At 40.3% G+C, this 22,706-nt stretch overlaps 1 protein-coding gene across 2 annotated transcripts in view; it reads left to right on the top strand.

The window, feature by feature from the left end:
- Positions 1-22,706, top strand: part of LOC109889579 (polypeptide N-acetylgalactosaminyltransferase 18) — a 106,107-nt gene that overhangs the window by 44,883 nt on the left and 38,518 nt on the right. For both annotated transcript variants that reach the window (XM_020481119.2, XM_020481118.2), the window contains one exon: positions 14,254-14,418. In XM_020481119.2, coding sequence (XP_020336708.1) covers positions 14,254-14,418 — 165 coding nt within the window. The remainder of the gene's footprint in view (positions 1-14,253; positions 14,419-22,706) is intronic.

Consider the following 22,706-nt stretch of genomic DNA (forward strand, 5'->3'; position numbering starts at 1 on the left):
GGAATCGCCCCATTAGAACTGGTGTTACCTAGGAGACCAGACTAGACTGTGTGGAGATATGGAGAAAATCCCAATTGGCACTGCACTGGGTGGGAGAAACCTTTTAGGGATCCATATTTCTTATCAAAGGATCTTATCAAAGAGCACTCTACAGGTTACTGCAGAGAGTGAAAGGGAGACCGAACTACAGAAAAAACACTGAAAGAAATGTGTAATTCTGCCTTGACTGGTTTGATCTATACTGTAGTACTACCAAAGGTGGTATCAAGGCACAAGGCGAGACCCAAATGCAGACACAGGAGGCAGATGGTTGGAGTCTTACAATGTTTATTAATCCAAAGGGGTGGTTGTTTTCAGTCTTCTGTTACACACTTGTTGAAAGTTACTTTGGCATCTTTGCTAATTAACTTTAGATGCACTGATATGATATATCTGTGTGAAATTAGTTTCATAATGAAGGATTGAGAGTTGGCTCGGATAATTGACCGCACCATCTCTTCCTTTCCTAGCATATGAACAGAAAAGTGACTCAGGAGGAGAAAGATATATACATATTTGCAATGAAGTCCTTGCTGAGTTAATTGAAGAGGGATTAGTACATGTTGGCTGTGTAATGTACAAATCCTGACAGTTACTGGAGCGCTACAAACACATGTTTTGTTCTTCTATACTTGTGGGGACCTAAAATTGGTTTCTACTCAAAATCATTTTTTCCTTTACCTTAACCTGAAGCATACTTTGGGGTTTTGGCAATTAGACCCTTTTGATCTACTTTCCCAGAGTCAGATGAACTCGTGGATACAATTTTTATGTCTCTGTGTCCAGTATGAAGGAAGTTAGTTTTGCCAGCCAGTACTAACTAGCGTTAGCATAATGACTTCCAGTCATTGCGCTTACACTAGTTAGCAATTGCGCTAGCAACTTCCTTCAAACTGCACGCAGAGACATAAAAATGGTATCCACGAGTTCATCTGACTCTGGGGAAGTAGATTTCCAAAATCCCTTTAACCCAAACCCTACACCTAACTCCTAACCATAAACCCAACCCCTAAGTTTAAAATAGCCTTTGTCATTATTGGGATGTGGGAAATGTTCCCATGAGGGAGAATTTTACTTGTTTTACCACCCTTATGTGACGTTTGGGGGATTTTCGGTCCCCACAAGGATATAAGAACCAACACGCACACAATTCTTGACATTTAACCTAATGAAGCATCATATGTACAGTAGCTCAGTAATAGAAAGCAGGAGCTCCTGTGCCATTCAGCCTGCTGAAAAACAAAGAGGAACATTAATAAAGAGCTCTCTGCTAACACAAGGGCCTTTTGTTCTAGCCCATCGCTCTGAATTACTTTCCGTCTGTCTGTTATTCCAGAATTGTTACATTTAACAGAAACGTTCCATCGGGATTGAGTCTCTTCTCGCAATGAATACGCAATGAGATTTTTATATGTTAGGGATTGACATGCTCCCTTTCTATTCCTCGTACAGAGAGGACTTTGTTCCACATGGCTCAGTGTAAAAAATTTAGAAGTTATTTTCGATGAATCTTAAAGCGACTGAAATGCTGTGGTATCGGTAACAATCTGAGTGTAGGCCAGAATAAGTGTATTGAAATCTTAAAGATAATGGATATCATATATGCTTCTGTAATAGAGTCGTCTCCGCAATATTGTGCAGTGCATTGGGACAATATATTCAGAGCCCTTCACTTTTTCCAAAAATGTTTACGTTACAGCCTTTATTCTAAAATGGATTACATTTTTTTTGTTTTTATCCTCATCACTCTACACACAATACCCCATCATGATAAAGTGTAAAAGGTAAGAAAAATCTCTAATTTGGACTCATCAGACCAAAGGACAGATTTCCGGTCTAATGTCCATTGCTCGTGTTTCTTGGCACAAGCAAGTCTCTTCTTATTGGTGTCCTTTCGTAGTGGTTTCTTTGCAGCAATTCGACCATGAAGGCCTGATTCACGCAGTCTCCTCTGAACAGTTGATGTTGAGATTTGTCTGTTAATTCATTGAACTCTCTGAAGCATTTATTTGGGCGGCAATTTCTGAGGCTGGTAACTAATGAACTTATCCTCTTCAGCAGAGGTAACTCAGTCTTCCTTTCCTGTGGCGGTCCTCATGAGAGCCAGTTATATCATAGAGCGTGATGTTTTTTGCGACTGCACTTGAACAAACTTTCAAAGTTCTTGAAATGTTCTGTATTGACTGACATTCATGCCAAAGGAATGATGGACTGTTGTTTCTCTTTGCTTATTTGAGCTGTTCTTGCCATAATATGGACTTGGTCTTTTACCAAATAGCCCTATCTTCTGTATACCACTCCTACCTTGTCACAACACAACTGATTGGCTCAAGTGCATTAAAAAGGAAAGAAATTCCACAAATGACCTATATTTTCTATAAACAAGGCACACCTGCTAATTGAAATGTGTTCCAGGTGACTACCTCATGAAACTGGTTGAGAGAATGCCAAGAATTGGCAAAGTTGTCATCAAGGCAAAGGGTGGCTACTTTCAAGAATCTCAAATAAATAAAATGTTTAAACTTTTTTGGTTACTACATGATTCCATATGTGTTATTTCATAGTTTTGATGTCTTCACCAAAATTATACAATGTAAAAAAATAGTAAAAATAAATAAAAACCCTGGAATGAGTAGGTGTCCAAAGTTTTGACTTGTTCAGTATGTCAACCATCTGAATGAAAAACAGTCAGTCTTTGGAGACAGAGAAAATATTTATTTAAGCAGCCCTTATACTTTAGAAAAACATCACTTTAAAGCACTGAAGACAATGATTTATGTTTTCGTGTGACTTTGGAATATAAATCTGAGTTATTTTACATATAAACAAACTATTCTTCCAGAACGACTTCACACGTATTCAAAAAGCAAATAATTGATCACAACTGGGATCAAAATATGAACTTTCGTATTGAAAAATGTCACATCAATCCTCTTTTTTTCCCCCCAGAGCTAATAAATTGTATCCCCAAGCAGTTTTCATTGAACTTGTTTTCTGCTCAGAAGGAGATGGTGCATCAACTAAGTCAAATGTGTGAAAATAACACCCTTTTTCAGTATTCTGAGGTATTGTGAAAGGGGAATGTGAAATTAAGACAGGAAAATGGTTGTCATTTCATTAAGTCAAGCTTGTTTCAAAGACAACTCCATTGAGGCCCATTAAGACAATCTTATTGTGCAATCTTATCAACAACAAATTAACATAATCACATGGTCCCTGAACCTTGCATCGAGATATGGAGTTACTGTATCTCTCCCTAGAAAAATCCATTGAAACCAGTGAATGTTTACAGCACAAATATCTTACAATAATGGGATGCAGCTGTACATAATATTCACATTATTGTGAAAAATGAGATGCAGAGCTTGATCTCATTTATGGCACACAGAGTTTAGTTGAAAGGAGAGAAAAATATGCACATCCAACTAAATGCACATCCAACTAAATGCACAGCAAGAGGACTTTTGATATCATTATAATAATCAAATAAATGCTTTTTTTATCACTTATTTATTGTCGTATGTGGGGAAAGACGCATAGAGTGCTTAAAACATGAACCACGGAACACAGGAGTTGCAGTAGACATAATGATATCAGAAGTCCTCTTACGCTGCATTTTTCCCAGGCAAAGCACAACTTGTCCTTTCTCCCCTATCTGGTCATTGAACATGTGAAAATGCCATGTGTGTGTGTGTGGGGGGGGGGGGGGGGGGGGGGTTGACAATTTCCTCCTTAGACGAGTCCTTTTGGATACATTTCCTCAACACTCTGTCTTCAAGAGGTCTAAATGAGGAACTAGACGTAAAATATTTTCTATAAAATGTTTTTCTGCTCATAGGGTGTGCTGTTCTCCCATTTTCCCTGTATATCATATTGTATACAAAATGATTGACATTTCTTTTACCTATCTATATTAACCTACTTGACATGGATAAAAAAGTATGATCCAACTCGGATCGAAAGGCATCTGATTTAAATCACCATGGGAGCATACCAGAGTTGCAGACACAGAATTTAGTTACCATGATGACTTTCCATTCTCTCTCATCACCTGTATGCTTAGTGCTATCCGGAATACTTGATGTCCCTACCCTAAACCCTAACCTTAACCCCTTACCTTAATCCTTACCTAACCATAACCCCCTTAACCGTTTGAAATGTCAACTTCTATGGGGTGATGTCAGAGTTGGGAGATCCCAATGAATCTATTTAGACTTCCTCTCCTGTATGACTTCTGTATGAGTGATGTGGGGTGTCTGTGTTTGGACTCAGATATGTGTGGGTGTGGGATGATGTTTAAGGCATGTGTTACAAGATGGGTCAGTGTTAATGTGTGTGTGTATGCCACAAAAATATAAATGCAACATGTAAACACTTACTGAAAAAACAGGCTTCTGACAAACAGTTGTGGCAAGCCTTTGACCAATTTGCCTCAAATTTGCGACAAGCTCATATTTTCACATGCAAATTAGTTTTGTGGCAAATGGTTGCTGTACATTTGCAGCAACTTTTGAACTTCTGACAAACAATTCTGGGAAACTTGTGGCGAACATTCTGTTTGTAAACTCAGTATGAATATGCAAATTAGATCACATTTTTGGTTACATTCCAATGTTGTTTAACACAAGGTATCTACAGTGCATTCGGAAAGTATTCAGACCACACCACATTACTTTTTCCACATTTTGTTACGTTACAGCCTTATTGTAAAATAGATTTTAAAAATCTAAAGAAAAAGCAAAAACAGATTTTTTGAAATTCTTTAAAATGGATTTAAAAAATCAGAACTTAAACCATATTTACAGAAGTTTTCAGACCCTTTACTCAGTAATTTGTTGAAGCATCTTTGGCGGCAACTACAGCCTCAAGTCTTCTTGGGTATTATGATGCTACAAGCTTGGCACACCTGTATTTGCGGAGTTTCTCAAATTCTTCTCTGCAGATCCTCTCAAGCTCTGTCAGGTTGGATGGGGAGCATCACTGCACAGCAATTTTCAGGTCTCTCCAGAGATGCTCGATCTGGTTCAAGTCCGGGCTCTGGCTGGGCCACTCAAGGACATTCAGAGACTTGTCCCGAAGCCACTTCTGCGTTGTCTTGGCTGTGTGCTTAGTGTAATTGTCCTGTTGGAAGGTGAACCTTCACTCCAGTCTGAGGTCCTGAGTGCTCTGGAGCAGGTTTTCATCAAGGAACTCTCTGTACTTTGCTCCGTTCATCTTTCCCTCGATCCTGACTAGTCTAAACATCTCCACAACATAATGCTGCCACCACCATGCTTCACCGTAGGGATGGTGCTAAGTTTCCTCCAGATGTGATGCTTGGAATTCAGGCCAAAGGTCAGAGTGAACATCAGGTTCTTGGTCACCTCCCTGACCAAGGCCCTTCTCCCCCGTTTGGCTGGGCGGCCAGCTCCAGAAAGAGTGATGGTGGTTCCAAACAAATTATATTTAATTATGATGGAGGCCACTGTGTTCTTGGGGATCTTCAATGCTGCAGACATTTTTTTTGTACCCTTCCCCAGATTTGTATCTCGACACAGTCCTGTCTCGGTGCTTTACGGACACTTCCTTCAACCTCATGGATTTTGCTCTGACATGCACTGTCAACTGTGGGACTTTATATAGACAGGTGTGTGCCTTTCCAAATCATGTCCAATCAACTGAATTTACCACACGTGGACTCCAATCTGGTTGTAGAAACATCTCAAGGATGATCAATGGAAACAGGATACACCTGAGCTCAATTTCGAGTCTCATAAGAAAGGGTCTGAATACTTATGTAAATAAGGTGTATATATATAAAAAAAATGTTTTTACATTTGTAAAGATTTATTATTAAAAAACAGTTTTTGCTTTGTCATTCTGGGATATTGTGTGTAGATTGAGGGGAAAAATATATATTTAATCAATTCTAGAAGAAGGCTGTTATAAAATGTGGAAAAAGTAAAGGGGTCTGAACACTTTCCGAATGCACTGTAAATAAACCAAATAATTACTTAATATGAACTTACTTCACAGAGAAAAAAAATAAACATAGTAAATGTAGTAAATATACTAAACAACATCTATTCAATGTCACAAATAAATCCAATACAACTTGAAATAATCTGCGTGGTAATGAAGAAAATAGCAAAGAAATATTTTTTTACATGGGAGAAATGTGAACAATATGGGGATGTTGACCTTAGGTAGTTGTCCCTTTTAAAACAGCCTAATTATTTATGAGCCAGGTGATAACTGAGCAATAGATTAAGAATGGAAGTTTTAAAAGATAATTAATAACATTTGAATACTTAAAACAACAAAAACGAAATCAAACCCAGTCCAGAACTATTGCCTTTTGAGTGAACATTGGAGATGGCTGCCCTGGAACTATCAGAAAACAAAATTAGGATACTGAAAACAATCGGTGAAAACAATTTCTATTTTGGCATCTTATTCAGTTATGCCTAATATGGCAATTCATATTTGACTACCCAGTGCTGGGTCAATATTGGGCTAACACAGCATTGGGTTAATTCAACACAGCGGGTTTGGGTAGTGCTTCTAACCCAGTCCCTTGGGTTGAGCGCTTAACCCAATTTTTGGGTAAATTAGTCTATATTGCTGGGTTGTGACAAACCCAGCACATTGGGTTGGGGGATTGACCCAGCAGCTGGGTAATTTATGTAATCCTAATTTCAATTTTTCTTGAATATTTTTGCTTACTCTACCATCCCACCCCCTCACAATCAATATACAATGTTGAATTTCAAATAATGAATTTCTATTGCCTGCATTTCAGAACATACATTGAAACAAAGCCCTAATGTCTATTTATTACACTGAACAAAAATATAAACGCAACATGCAACAATTTCAAAGATTTTACTGAATTACAGTTCGTATATAAGGAAATCAGTCAATTGTCAAATTCATTAGGGCTTAATCGATGGATTTCGCATGACTGGGAATAAAGGCATCCATCTGTTGGTCACAGATACCTTTTAAAAAAAAGGTAGGGGCGTGGATCGGAAAACCAGTCAGTATCTGGTGTGACCACCTCAGGATCTCGTCACGGTACTGTATCTCTGTGCATTCAAATTGCCATTGATAAAATGCAATTGTATTCATTGTCCGTAGCTTATGCCTGCCCATACCGTAACCCCACCGCCACCATGGGACACTTCACAACATTGACATCAGCAAACCGCTCGTCCACACGACACCATATACGCTGTCTGCCATTTGCCGGTACTGTTGAAACCGGAATTAATCTGTGAATTGTACACTTCTCCAGCGTGCCATTAAGGTCAGAAAGTCAGTTACGACACCGAACTGCAGTCAGGCCAAGACCCTGGTAAGGACGACGAGCATGCAGGTGAGCTTCCCTGAGATGGTTTCTGACAGTTTGTGCAGAAATTATTTGGTTGTGCAAACCCACAGTTTCATCAGCTGTCCGGGTGGCTGTTCTCAGACCATCCCGCCGTTGAAGAAGCCAGATGTGGAGGTCCTGGGCTGGCTTGGTTACACATGGTCTGCGTTTGGGAGGCCAGTTGGACGTACTGCCAAATTCTCTAAAACGAAGATTGGAGTTGATTTATGGTAGAGAAATGAACATTCAATTCTCTGACAACAGCTCTGGTGGACATTCCTGCAGTCAGCATGCCAATTGCACACTTCCTCAAAACTTGAGACATTTCTGGCAATGTGTTGTGTGACACAACTACACATTTAAGAGTAGCCTTTTATTGTCACCAGCACAAGGTGCACCTGTGTAATGATCATGCTGTTTAATTAGATTCTTAATATGGCACACCTGTGAGGTGGAAGGATTATCTTGGCAAAGGTGAAATGCTTACTAACAGGGATGTAAACAAATAAGCATTTTGTGCATATGGAACATTTCTGGGATCTTTTATTTCAACTCATGAAACATGGGACCAATACTTTACATGTTGCGTTTCATTTTTTTGTTCAGTATATTTCACAAGATAATATTTCATAAGCTAGGAATGCTTATTAGAATTGATTAATATTCTCTAAGGTCCAAACATCAGACTAATGCCTCAGTTGAACTTGGTGTGCACACAGATTGCAATCGGAGAAAAGCATGCGTGTGTGTGTGACATTGTCTGTCTTAAGTGGTATTAACACAGATCTGTCTGATAGCTCTGATGCCAGAGCTAATCAATAGATAATCACATTCTTTGGCACACTTCGGATATCTTAGGTGAGAGCACACACACACACACCATGCTGTTTTGCCATACAATAATGGTCTACATTTGGATAGAGTTAAAACATTGTTACACAGAACAAGTGTAAAATATTACATTTGAATGTCACTCTACAAAGGACATGGACTAATGACTCATTACTTCATAAGTGTATTTCGTTCATAAAGCACTTTTCACAATCTCCAAAATCTACCATTTGTATTAAAAGTAAATTGGTGTGAAAGAATGAAAGCATACCAGAATGCGCTTCAGTAATTGAACTAAAGGAAAACGAGCCACAATCCGTACAATAGGCAAAAAGCAGGAACAAAGGCATAGAAAAGTCAAATCAAAAACATCCAGTGCCCCAAGCAGTGTATCTTGCTCCAATGCCAGTCCACTAATGACTGCAAACACCTGTGAGCAGTTTCCAAGAGCCAACACAAATGGGTAGGGTCTGGTCACCTCCACCTTAGTGAAATCATGTGATTTGTTTTGAATATAAGGACTTGTGCAAACCATCGAGGTACACTGACAATGCAACCACACACAATTAATTTAGTATATTTAATAGCCATTTACATCAACATCCAATCCTTGTTTGATGCCTACATTTTTCATTAATTAGAGGCTGGGGCTCAAAGGTTAATTTACACAACACTAACCACGTTTCCAGTCAACCATTTCATGCAGATTAATTCTGACGCATGAAAAAAGTCACGACTGGGCTGATGGAAACATGAAATCCCGGTACAATTCTATAAATGGCTGAAGACATTATTTATTTTTTGACATGGTGGGATATTTTCGTGTCATTTTAAATGAATTGTGCGAGAAATGGCGGTGGAAACTCACGCGATGATATGTTGGGGTCCTCCCACTACGACTCAGGAAGCATGCAGTTTATTAGGCTTCAGATTAAATAAAAGGTAGGAAGCAACACTGGATCAGTCTTCAAGGTCAAAAACGTTTCTTTGCCAGCCCAGGCTAGTTAATCCTAGAAAAAATAATCAAATTAAAGTCTGTTTTTGTGAAAATGACCCACCATGCCTGGAGTATCCAGCAGACGCGGATACTCTCTGACTATCTCGACTGTCTTGGCCCCATTCTGTCTGGTCCACTGAGCCCTCTGGATCACGGCCTCCTTTGTGTAAACTGCAACCTGGCTTGCCGGCCAGATGTTCAGCCACTTGGTCATCTGGGCTACCCTCTCACATTTTGACTCTGTTGTGAGCACAAAGTATTCAATGAATTATAAATTCCTTTTAACAATCAGTTTTCAAAATACATAAATCTTTCAACATGTACCTGGCAAGACCCAGCTACTGCTCAAGCTTGGTGTGTCCACAGTCCTAAGTATTCATGTCTGTGTCTCGAGGACTTCGTGTATAAAAAAAAGTGTCATTTACAGAATACTCACTGCATGTAAGATTTTTATGTTCTTCTTTAACTTCAGGCTATAGTCGAGTCGTCCAAAAGCAAGAGCGTTTCCTGGTCCATCTCTTCCGTTCCAAATGAGAGGGTAAAAGGGAAAGTGGGTACTTAATGAGTTGCACAACTGAATGTAGTAAACCGAAATGTGTCTTCCAGGGCGGGGAGGTCCCTTAATTGACCGCCACGTCTTTGGCACCCGGGCAGCAGTAGCTGTTGTTGGGGGTTAACTGCCTTGCTCAAGGGCAGAATGGCAGATTTGTCCACCTTGCTAGCTCAGGGATTCAAACCAGCGACCTATCCGTTACTGGCCCAACGCTCTTAACCGCTAGGCTTAACTGCTAGGGTAGAGATTTTAAGGGAACGTTTCACCCACATTTCTAAATTAAATACTTTGAGGGATGATAAGCCAGATCAAATACACTGCTCAAAAAAATAAAGGGAACACTTAAACAACACAATGTAACTCCAAGTCAATCACACTTCTGTGAAATCAAACTGTCCACTTAGGAAGCAACACTGATTGACAATAAATTTCACACGCTGTTGTGCAAATGGAATAGACAACAGGTGGAAATTATAGGCAATTAGCAAGACACCCCCAACAAAGGAGTGGTTCTGCAGGTGGTGACCACAGACCACTTCTCAGTTCCTATGCTTTTTTGGCTGATGTTTTGGTCACTTTTGAATGCTGGCGGTGCTTTCACTCTAGTGGTAGCATGAGACGGAGTCTACAACCCACACAAGTGGCTCAGGTAGTGCAGCTCATCCAGGATGGCACATCAATGCGAGCTGTGGCAAGAAGGTTTGCTGTGTCTGTCAGCGTAGTGTCCAGAGCATGGAGGCGCTACCAGGAGACAGGCCAGTACATCAGGAGACGTGGAGGAGGCCATAGGAGAGCAACAACCCAGCAGCAGGACCGCTACCTCTGCCTTTGTACAAGGAGGAGCAGGAGGAGCACTGCCAGAGCCCTGCAAAATGACCTCCAGCAGGCCACAAATGTGCATGTGTCTGCTCAAACTGTCAGAAACAGACTCCATGAGGGTGGTATGAGGGCCCGACGTCCACAGGTGGGGGTTGTGCTTACAGCCCAACACCGTGCAGGACGTTTGGCATTTGCCAGAGAACACCAAGATTGGCAAATTCCCCACTAGCGCCCTGTGCTCTTCACAGATGAAAGCAGGTTCACACTGAGCACATGTGACAGACGTGACAGTCTGGAGACGCGGTGGAGAACGTTCTGCTGCCTTCAACATCCTCCAGCAGGACCGGTTTGGCGGTGGGTCAGTCATGGTGTAGGGTGGCATTTTTTGGGGGGGCTCGCCAGAGGTAGCCTGAATGCCATTAGGTACCGAGATGAGATCCTCAGACCCCTTGTGACACCATATGCTGGTGCGGTTGGCCCTGGGTTCCTCCTAATGCAAGACAATGCTAGACCTCATGTGGCTGGAGTGTGTCAGCAGTTCCTGCAAGAGAAAGGCATTGATGCTATGGACTGGCCCGCCCGTTCCCCAGATCAGAATCCAATTGAGCACATCTGGGACATCATGTCTCGCTCCATCCACCAACGCCACGTTGCACCACAGACTGTCCAGGAGTTGGCGGATGCTTTAGTCCAGGTCTGGGAGGAGATCCCTCAGGAGACCATCTGCCACCTCATCAGGAGCATGCCCAGATGTTGTAGGGAGGTAACACAGGCACATGGAGGCCACACACACTACTGAGCCTCATTTTGAATTGTTTTAAGGACATTACATCAAAGTTGGATCAGCCTGTAGTGTGGTTTTCCACTTTCATTTTGAGTGTGACTCCAAATCCAGACCTCCATGGGTTGATAAATTTGATTTACATTGAACATTTTTGTGATTTTGTTGTCAGCACATTCAACTATGTAAAGAAAAATGTATTTAATACGAATATTTCATTCATTCAGATCTAGGATGTGTTATTTTAGTGTTCCCTTTATTTTTTTGAGCAGTGTAGTTGTACAAAGGCAAGGGAGTGAGGAAAGCGCATAATAGAGGCGTTAGTAGTTTCGAGGTTAGAAAGGCAGGCTGATATTCGAACCCCCAAGCTGCCTGCAGGGAAATTGGCAAAGAGTGATCCGTCAGGAAAAAGGTTTACCAGCTACAATATCTCTGGATACTAACTACTGCCATTGTGCCTTTTAAGCAAGGCTCTTTGTCCCTAAGTGCCCATTGAGCTGCTCCCAGCCTGTAATATGTGTGTATTGTGTGTCAGGTTGGTCACTGTGACAGAATGTCTGTGAAATTACCAATAAAGCAAGTATGGTGAAATGAATGCCAGACAATCTATGGTAGCTGTGCATGTACTGTAACTAGGCCCAAAGTGGCTGCATGGTTGTTAAGAGGCTCTGGTGAAGTTTAATGTTTCCATTAAGGCTGTACTATTGGTTATCAATGACAATGTGGAAGACGCAGTTTTTTCACAGGGTCAATGAAAATCAGTGTTTCTTTCCTTCCCAAAGCTCTGTCCCCAATCTCAAAAATACATTTCTCACTTTTACTTACTTTGGAATCAAAGAGGCCAGGTTCCACTCATTCAGTTAATTAATATTAGAAACATAGCCTAGCTAGCTCAACTAAAATTTAAGGTAAACTCTAACGTTAGCTAGCTAATAGAATTTGCATCCATCTTCCTCAACTTCACAAGTTTGACTAATACTCCCACTGTCAGAAACCATTGAAAACCAGTACAGTAACACTAGCTAACTCAATCAATCACCATGCAAGCATGAGACAAGCCAGCATATAGCTTGGTTAAATTAACCCAGATCAAGAATATGTCAAATCTAACCATGTTAACTTAGCTAGCTAGCCAGCTAATATGTGAAACAATGTCCGAGACAGTCCAGAAGAAGTGTCAGCTATTAGCACAGAAAATGGCTATCTAGGTAACGCTACCTACCTGATTATGATAGGACAACCTATAACCTGAATTACCATCAAATGTATAATTCGTAACATTTTGTTGCATACCGTTTTCAAGGATTTCATTCAGCCAAAACACGAAATAACAATTACCGGTTTCCACTCGTCAGTCACTGAATCGCATTAGAACTAGAATACTTGCAAGTATTCTGTGGACTTCATGCGCTTGTGGCAGGAGAATTAACCCACCAACAATCCAAATTGATGTAGTTACAGAAAACAACACAACTATTGACCCAATGCCTGCAATCCAGAAATTGGGTCATCCAAACAACCCAACGTACATCTCAAAGCCATGCATGCAAGAAGCCCTGACCTGTCTGGTGCACATATATTTCTCAGTTTGATTGAAGGCCTCAATCTGTATTTTTGCCTTGTAACTGATTGCTTCTAGAAAGAGAGAAGGAACAACACATCATGAAGATAAGCTGGCTACTAGTTTAAGGTCTCTGTGACCAACAGATGCATATCTGTATTTCTGAGCCATGTTGCTAACTATAGTGATGTCCCCTCTCTCTTCACTCCCCATCCCAGCTGCTAGGGTTAACCTCATTGCTCAGCCCACACTGAGAAACCTCTTCATCACAGATGCAGACAACATGGCTATTTTATTCAGCACAGCTGTTGTCTCTGTCCTGCCACCACCTCTTCACTGTTAGAACAGGTGGGGCTGCCAAACACCAGCAATTAGGATGTCCCACTACAATTAAGCCTCTGTAAATAATCACTCCACTAGATTCCTCTTTCTTATCGGAAAGCATTTTAATGTGGCTGGCTGTGTGAAAGAGATGGCCACTGTCATGGTCAGCGACGATTTTGAATGATATTTGTCATTTTTGTGCATTAGATTGCACAGCAAACTATATTTAATTGTGGCTAAACCTCCTCTCACCCAGTATATCATAATTGTGAATGTATTTGTCAATCCTTGAATGAGTGCATGCCACAAACCATTGTACAGGAATAACAGGTTTGCTATGTACCAACAAGTGCAGTACCTACATTGTAGTTTCACTTTACTGATGTAACTACCATGTAATTGGATGATATTAGGGACACTTATTGTAAAGTGAAACCACAATTTGTATTGGAAAAATGTCCATCAATGTATGCATTTTTATGAATTCCTTTCTACTACTTGCTGTTTTGAATTACAATGTTTTTTGTAAAGTGTGTAAACACTTCAAGCTGTGGCTTTATTACAATAAACACCATTAGGACCTATCAAAGGACCTGGCAGGTAACGCAAGACAGAGTCCTCTCTTCACAGGCATTCAGACTAATGAGATTCTGTCACCAGCTCTGAATGGTGAGGAAACACCATTAAGCCTTCTGTTGGAAAGGAATGTCAATCTATAGACCGACTCCTGTTTAATAACCACTTATCACCGTATCCCACGTCAGCTATACGCTTCCAGGATACGAGATCACAGATTAAAGGCTCAAACGTTGCTTTACATTTGGATAATTGCTTCTCTAAATGTCTTGTTTGTGACAGACAAACATAATCCCACCCAATTACCTCCCTGATGCTTGCCTTCAGTGCCTCCATTCAGATGCCATTTATGTTCCTTGTTCCATTCTGTTTGCTTGACACTCATCTGGTACTTGTCCTTTTTTGTAATTTCCTTCTCCAGAACGTGTACTACACAAACTCACATCAGCTTCACCTGGGGGTCCTGAGCCCCACCATCGACGACGATGACAACAAGTGCCTGGTGGATGTGAACAACCGGCCGCGGCTCCTGGAGTGCAGCTACGCCACAGCCAAGCGCATGAAGCTCGCCTGGCTGTTTACTCAGGTAACGGCTACTCCTGTCTTCTCCTACCATTCCTCTCCTAAATGGATTAAAGGAATGGACAACAATATTTAGGCTTCTACTTCCAGTTTATACAGTGCCTTCGGAAAGTATTCACAAGTATTTCCACATTTTGTTACTTTACAGCCTTATTGTAAAATTTATGAAATAGTCCCCCCCCCCTCATCAATCTACACACAATACCCCTTAATGACAAAGCAAAAACAGGTTTTAAGAATATTTTGCAAATTGGTTAAAATAAAAACGGAAATATGACATTTACATAAGTATTCAGACCCTTTACTCAGGACTTAGTTGAAGCACCTTTGGCAGCGATTACAGCATCTAGTATTCTTGGGTATGACGCTACAAGCTTGGTACACCTGTATTTGGGGAGTTTCTCCCATTCTTTTCTGCAAATCCTCTCAAGCTCTGTCAGGTTGGATGGGGAGCTGAGCATCTTTTTTTCAGGTCTCTCCAGAGATGTTAGATCGGGTTCAAGTCCGGGCTCTGGCTGGGCCTCTCAAGGACATTGAGACTTGTCCCGAAGCCACTCCTGCGTTGTATTGTCTGTGTGCTTAGGTTGTTGTCCTGTTGGAAGGTGAACGTTCATCCCCAATCTGAGGTCCAGAGTGCTCTGGAGCAGGTTTTCATCACGGATCTCTCTGTACTTAGTTCCGTTCATCTTTCCCTCGATTCCCAGTTCTTGCCACTGAAAAACATCCCACAGTATGATGCTGCCACCACCAAAAGAGTTGCAGTCTGTTTTGTAATGGGTGGCCAGTAATAAACTGGTCCTGAACATCTCTAAAACTAAGAGCATTGTATTTGGTACAAATCATTCCTTAAGTGCTACTCAGCTGAATCTGGTAATGAATGGTGTGGCTGTTGAACAAGTTGAGGAGACTAAATTACTTGGCTTTACCTTAGCTTGTAAACTGTCATGGTCAAAACATATAGATTCAATGGTTGTAAAGATGGGGAGAGGTCTAGCCGTAATAAAGAGATTCTCTGCTTTTTTGACACCACACTCCAAAAAGCAAGTTCTGAAGGCTCTAGTTTTGTCTAATCTTGATTATTGTCCAGTTGTGTGGTCGAGTGCTGGAAGGAAAGACCTAGTTAAGCTGCAGCTGGCCCAGAACAGAGCGGCACATTTTCCTCTTAATTGTAATCAGAGGGCTAATATTAATACTATGCATGCCAGTCTCTCTTGGCTAAGAGTTGACTGCATCACTTTTGAAAATCTTTTGCATAGTCAACTTACACACAGCTCTGACACACACACACACCAGGGTTCTTTTCAAAGTCCCCAAATCCAGAACAAATTCAAGAAAACGTACGGTATTATATGGAGCCTTCAATTTCCATTTCATATTGCTCAAATAAACAGCAAACCTTGTTTAAAAAAAACAGATAAAGAAACACCTCTTGGCACAACGCCTCTCCCTTATTTGACCTGGATAGTTTGTGTGTATGCATTGATATGTAGGCTACGTGTGCCTTTTATACAAATGAATGTAGTTCTGTCCTTGTTGTTCTTGTCTAATGATCTTCTGCATTATGTCATTCTGTATTATGCTTCATGTTTTGTGTGGACCCCAGGAAGGTTAGCTGCTGCTTTTGCAACAGCTAATGAGGATCCTAATAAAATACCAAATGGCAAATAAAAACAGAATGCACCTGAGCTCAATTTCCAGTCCACTAGCAAAGGGCCTGAAAACGTATGTAAATAAAGGTATTTCTGTTTTTTTTTTTTATACATTTGCAAAAATGTTTAAACCTCTTTTCGCTTTGTCATTATGGGGTATATTGTGTAGATTTCTGAGATAAAAAAAAAAAATAATAATTAGAATAAGGCTGTAATGTTACAAAATGTGGAAAATATTAAGGGATCAGATTACTTTCCGTAGGCACTGTACATACTATATATATTTATCGGACACCGTATATTTTACCATGGTCATCTTTTTTTAAATGTGTTTTTAGTACCACCCAGCTACCATCAACAAATATTTATTTGGATCAATACATTTCATTAGATTAGGAAGGGAATGAAAACAAAAGTAATGAAATAATTACTACATATCTTTGATCAGTAACTGTAGTACTATTATTCAAATTGGAACAGTACTCTATTATATTACTTATTAGAGGAAAAAGTAACACTACTGTAAAGCGTTACTTTGTAACTTGTTACCTCCAACACTGGTCACTAGCAAAGTTACAAATGTGGTAGATGAACCAGGCTAATAAGATACTGTATTGGGATGTTGAGCATTTCGAGAAGAGGAGCAGATGTGAAGAGATTGGCCTGTTAGTGGGTTAAAAGTGTGGTTCCCCGGCCTGCATTCAAGTGGCCTTGATTCTCATTAAGGAGTGTTGCAAAAAAGCGTCAGCGCCATATGAAAAGCTATAGTAGGTCATTGAACCTGGTCTCATTAAACACGTTAGGCGAGAAAATTGAACATCGCCTAACGACTCTCCTTGTTCTCCACTGCAGACGCTGCCATTAAATGTCTCTAATTAGGCCTAATGTCACCCTCATGATCACACTGAAAATGTACTTTGGCTTTTTGTAATGTTGAGAGCATCACAATTAGGTGTTCCTCAAGGTTCAAATAAGGGCCCCTCATTTTTAATAGTGAGAGGAATGTTTAGATTCAAAGACAGTCAAATGAGTAACGCGTTATCGTGGTAGGAACATCTGGATTAATACAGTAGGAGGACTTGAAAATAAAAAAGTGTCATTAAACTTTATGCAACCTGCCAGACACATCAGGGACACAACTGCATTCGTCCTTAGCCAATTCTGAAGTGCACATTGAAGCTGTTAGAAGAACTTTTCATCAGCCAACAAGATGAGTAGGCTACTGAACAGCAAAAGCACTAACCTATGTCAATCTACTATCCCCCATAGTACAAAAGTTGATATATTCTGTGTGATAAAATAAATATTCCAAACATCGTCTGAGACAGTTGTGGGATGCGAAAGATCTCAAATTAATACAACCACTAGCATTCCCCCCAAAAATGTACTCAATGTAGATGACACGACGGATGAGAATGTTTAGCTTTAAATGTTGATCATCTATTTGTCTATTTCTTCACATAAGCACAGCAATGCGCACATGGCAGTAGGCTATAAGCTTGAATGTTCCATTAGCAGGAAAACACCATCATCAAAAGTGACCACAAATGCGGTTATGCATGTAATGCATTTATGATAAAGATGCTTTTTTATGGTGAAAATGATCTTCCCCAAACTTGAAACTCACGGGCTGCTCATGTATGCCAGTTAGGCACTACAACCGTTGTAAAGGGGATTCTGCTTAATTTTAGGAAGTTATTTGGCCACTTTAGTTGTGATACAGAACATATTAACACATCTATACCTTATGAGCAAGATTACATGAGGTGTTTGACTATGATTAGAAAAAGTCTTATGCTGGGCATCATTATTGTTTTACCTTTTTTATTTAACTAGGCAAGTCAGTTAAGAACAAATTCTTATTTTCAATGACGGCCTAGGAACAGTGGGTTAACTGCCTTGGGCAGAACGACAGATTTATTTTTACCTTGTCAGCTCAGGGATTCGATCTTCCAACCTTTCGGTCCAACGCTCTAACCGCTAGGCTACCTGCTGCCAATTGGTGGTGCAGCCAGACTTATTTGCGATTCCTTTTGCCTCATCCCTCTCAACTATACCATTTTTAAATTCCTCATTAATATACAGGAATTTAAGTATTTACAGTCATTTTGTTAATAGGTGCATGTTTATTAGTAACTGGAATAAGCAATTTCTTAAGTACATCAACAACATGCTGTAGGATTCACTACAGAACTTCTTGTATGACCTCTTATACACGATATAAGGCCCAGCCTTTGGATCTTTGGTTTCCTAGATAAGTCAACTATATCCGATGGATTTGGATACGGCTTTCAACCAAATTTCTGCAGCATTAATACATATATATGATTTCATTCCTGTGCTCTTTGTAAAAACCCTGGTAGGTTGAGTGATAACCTGAGTCAGGTTGCAGGCACTGGTTGCATTTTCTTGAGTGGGCAGCTTGATGAAAGCCAGTCAATATCTAAATCACCCAGAAAATATACCGGTCTGTTGATATCACATACATTATCAAGCATTTCACACAAGTTATCCAGATACTGACTGTTAGCACTTGGTGGTCCATAGGAGCTTCTGTCAAGAATGGCCTTTAGATGAGGCAGATAAAGCTGTAGCCATCTCTAAGCTTTACAGGAACACCTCCACCAATGGCATTTCTGTATTTTCTGTTTTAACCATGTACAGCGGTTTGTCCTTTAAAAGTTGCAGCGTACTGCTGCGCAGCTTGCATGGTGCCGCAGAATTCTATGATACGTTATTTAAGTGTGAACTACTGGTGCCATTAAATCTAGTTTGACCACCAGTGGGCATCTTTGAGAAGCATTTAATAGCCTTTCATTAGTGGCTGTACAAGAGAATAACATTTTAAAAAATTGGAAGAACATAGTATATGGGACTGATTTCAAGAAATTTAGCTGATTTAATTTGATTCATATTATAGTGTTTCTATTCCAAGAAAAACGTAAAACCCTCTGGTTTTCTGTTAGGATGGAACGGAAAATATGGCACTGTACAACGTGATGTTTGGGAGTAGGCTTCAGTACTTGGCTATTTAGCTAAAGAATCCCTGTGTCGTGCAGGAGACTGGGGTTCAATTCCAAGGTGGGGAGGAAGGAGTAGGCTGTCCTTGTAAATAAGAATTTGTTCTTAACTGACTTGCCTAGTTAAATAAAGGTTACACTAAGAGCATAACATTTCAACACCCTAATTGTATAATTGTAGTCTAACCAATACCCAAACAGTGATTTAGTCAGAATAAAATCTCATTGATTTATCAAGACCAGTCCCCATGCTTGTCTTAGAGCAGCGGGAAACAGTGCTAAAATAGTTGTAGGCTATTGCTTCTAACTTCAATATGCTCTTTAAATAAGACCTACACCACTTTTAACAGCACATTACTCAACACTAGTGAGACTCATGTCGCCTACGGTAGGCCTACAGCATATCGAAAAATATGATATTACTCCCCGCCAATAATTACATTTTAGAGGATTGGAGGACTCTAAATTTAAACCAAAAGCCACCTCACGGCTCTCCGGGTGCTGGCCGGCACGGGTATCGAACCTGCATATGTAGCAACACCGCTTAGACTGTTGCACCACTCAGGCGCTGTACAATGTAACTGGTCGGGAGTGGGCTACAGTACTACAGTAAGAGAGAAAGTCCTAATAAAATAATGAAAACCTTAGTGTAACAACAATTTAAGTAATACTGAAGTCGTGCAAAATTATCAGTTTCTATTTAGGTTTATGTCGCCCATTCATTGTCAGTTAGAGAAACAGTAGGACCCAAAAGCATAATCAGTGCTCTAACTCCCCCTTGCGCTGGTCTGGAGCAATGAAGTGGTGACGCAGGGTACCGTACTAAACCACAAATTACCTCTAAGTCCCGCAGCATAATCACTAAACTTTTAGTGGAGCAACCACTGTATTGCTACCACTGTATCACCAAAGGTGTTCTAAGTGAGTTTCAGAGATCGGACAAATATGAATGTCATCTGTTACTAGCACATTATTGATTTCATGAACCTTGTTTCTTAACTATAGAATCGGTGTCTCCCCCCACAGGACAGTTAAGCTAATGTGATTAGCATGAGGTTGTAAGTAACATGAACATTTCCCAGGACATAGACATATCTGATATGGGCAGAAAGCTTAAATTCTTGTTAATCTAACTGCACTGTCCAATTTACCGTAGCTATTACAGTGAAAGAATACGATGCTATTGTTTGAGGAAAGTGCACAATTATGAAATTAAATGTATTAATAAACCAATTAGGAACATTTTGGGTAGTCTTGATACAATATTTTGTATTGGATCAGTCTAAACCTTTACACATACACTAGTGGCCGAAATCTAAATTGCGCCTGGGCTGGAATAATGCATTAGGGCCTTTCTCTTGCATTTCAAAGATGATGGTACAAAAAAACGCAGGTTTTATCTTTTTATCATATCTAATGTGTTATATTCTCCTACATTAATTTCACATTTCCACAGATGTACCAGTGTTTATTTTCAAATGCATATCCTTGCTTCAGGTCCTGAGCTACAGGCAGTTAGATTTGGGTATGTCATTTTAGGCAAGAATTTAAAAAACGGGCAGATTCTTGAGGTTTTAAGCTACATGTTTTAACATGGACTATTTTTAGCACTTTTCTGGGGTGTTTGATTATTTCAATTTCTTTACTGGGAAGCTTAGCAGAAGTAGACATGCTCTTGTTATTTATGTTAGTGCAGGGTGAGCTGCACGAAGTGGACTTCCTACTAGGGCACACCACCTCAGTGCTAACAGTATAACTCTTGCTCATATGCACATGATAACTGTATACAATAGCTGTAGGATCAGCAGAGGCATTCAGGGCAGTTGGAGGGACATAAATTAGGTTACTTACATTGTGTCTACCAACGCATCTGGGATAATGTACATTTTGTTGAAGCATCATGACAACTCCGGGACATAATGGTAAGGATTAACTGAGCTGGGCTTGGATCATTGATAAGTCATTGTCTCAACGTAGCCTTATAATGCTGTGAAAGGATCCAGGAACCCAAATAATGATCTACCAAGCTTTGTTTCCAGAAGGTAGTGATGGTAACTGAAGAACAGAGAGTGGTTAGTTAGTATTCAACCTACAATCCCATGAATAACTGTCACTGTGGAGTAGTGGACCACCAAAGTAATGCTGCCGGTGGCTGTTTGATCAAAAGTTGTGGGACTGCCTCTTGGGAGGGCACAAGGACTCCTGCTTTAACATCCAGTGGAAAGCTTAGTGTGTGTTTTTGAAGCCAGAGGTCCTTTATGACGAGAGAGAGATTCAATCTGAAACGGACAGTCAGGAGCTGAGAATTATTTATAAGGGATCTTTCGAGATATTGATCTGTGTTTGACCCCGAGGGAAATGTTGCGTCGTAAATCTATGAGAAGCCACATCGATTTTTATCAGCTTCTTATTTTATTGGTCCATTTGATTTGCCCCTTTATAGACACCACTTCAAATCCGCAATAAAACGTGAATTACAGAAATGTTAAGCACAATAACCAAGGCATGATGCGCACTTGCTGTAAACACATGTTTAATTCAGTTGGGAGGGTGGAGTGAATATTACCGGGAAGATGCCCCAAGGGAGGTGGGACAGGCAACGCGGAGTGTGAGCTGTTCTGTCAGGTTAGAGTGCTTGTCCTTACTACAGCACACTGAGCCAGGCCTCACATGCCAGAGCTGCTTAGCTGGAGACAAATCAGCAAGGATACTCAGCTATACATAATAATTTACTACCACAGCTGCTCCAGCCTCCGTCTACCCTACACAGACGGTTCAAAAACAGATGTTTTTAGAAGAATGTGTTTTTACCATATCCAATGCTTTCTGTTGAGAACTCTTACGGATATAATTCTACCAAATAAAGACCCATGAAATGTCTAACACGTACACCATGTCCATTTTTTTATATTGGATACCTTCTGTGCATGGAATTTAAAATGATCAATCCCGATCTAAAAGTTTCACACTTTGTTGTAATGTAATGTAATGTAAATGGCTATTTAATTACAAACAGTGTGTGGACAATATTGATACTTGTGACTTTGGGGAAGTTTTGATTCTACTTTCAAACCAGCAGCAGGTAAAACACATTGTGAACGCTCCCTGAAGTACCTTTACAGAATCCGAGCACAGGTCACATAGGCCTCACAGCCTATTTGACCCACACTCCTGAGCACACTGCACAAAGGCAAAAATATGTGTGCAGGGTAAACAGTCTGCAATAAATCATTCCTATCTGAGTGAAGAGATTTAATTATCAAATTAAATGAATTATTTAAGGGATTTAGGTTTAGGGCCCTCTGGTATTGGAGTTCAATAGTTCCTGTCTGGGCACAATGGTTTGTAGCAGCATAAATTACGAGATGCACTGCTGAGAGATGAAAATCTAATGTAATTTGTTTGAGACTTACAGCAATATGCAATCATTGGACTGTTTTGCATTTGATCAATTGTTAAAAGGGGCTAACCCAGTGTTTCCCAAATTCGGTCCTTGGGGACCCCAAGGGGTGCTCAGATGAATCAACTAATCATCAAGATTGAATTATTTGAATCAGCTGTGTAGTGCTAGGGCAAAAACGAAATATGCACCCCTTGGGGTCCCGAGGACCGAGTTTGGGAAA

The sequence above is a fragment of the Oncorhynchus kisutch genome, linkage group LG4 (assembly GCF_002021735.2).
Source record: "Oncorhynchus kisutch isolate 150728-3 linkage group LG4, Okis_V2, whole genome shotgun sequence".
Taxonomy (NCBI): domain Eukaryota; kingdom Metazoa; phylum Chordata; class Actinopteri; order Salmoniformes; family Salmonidae; genus Oncorhynchus; species Oncorhynchus kisutch.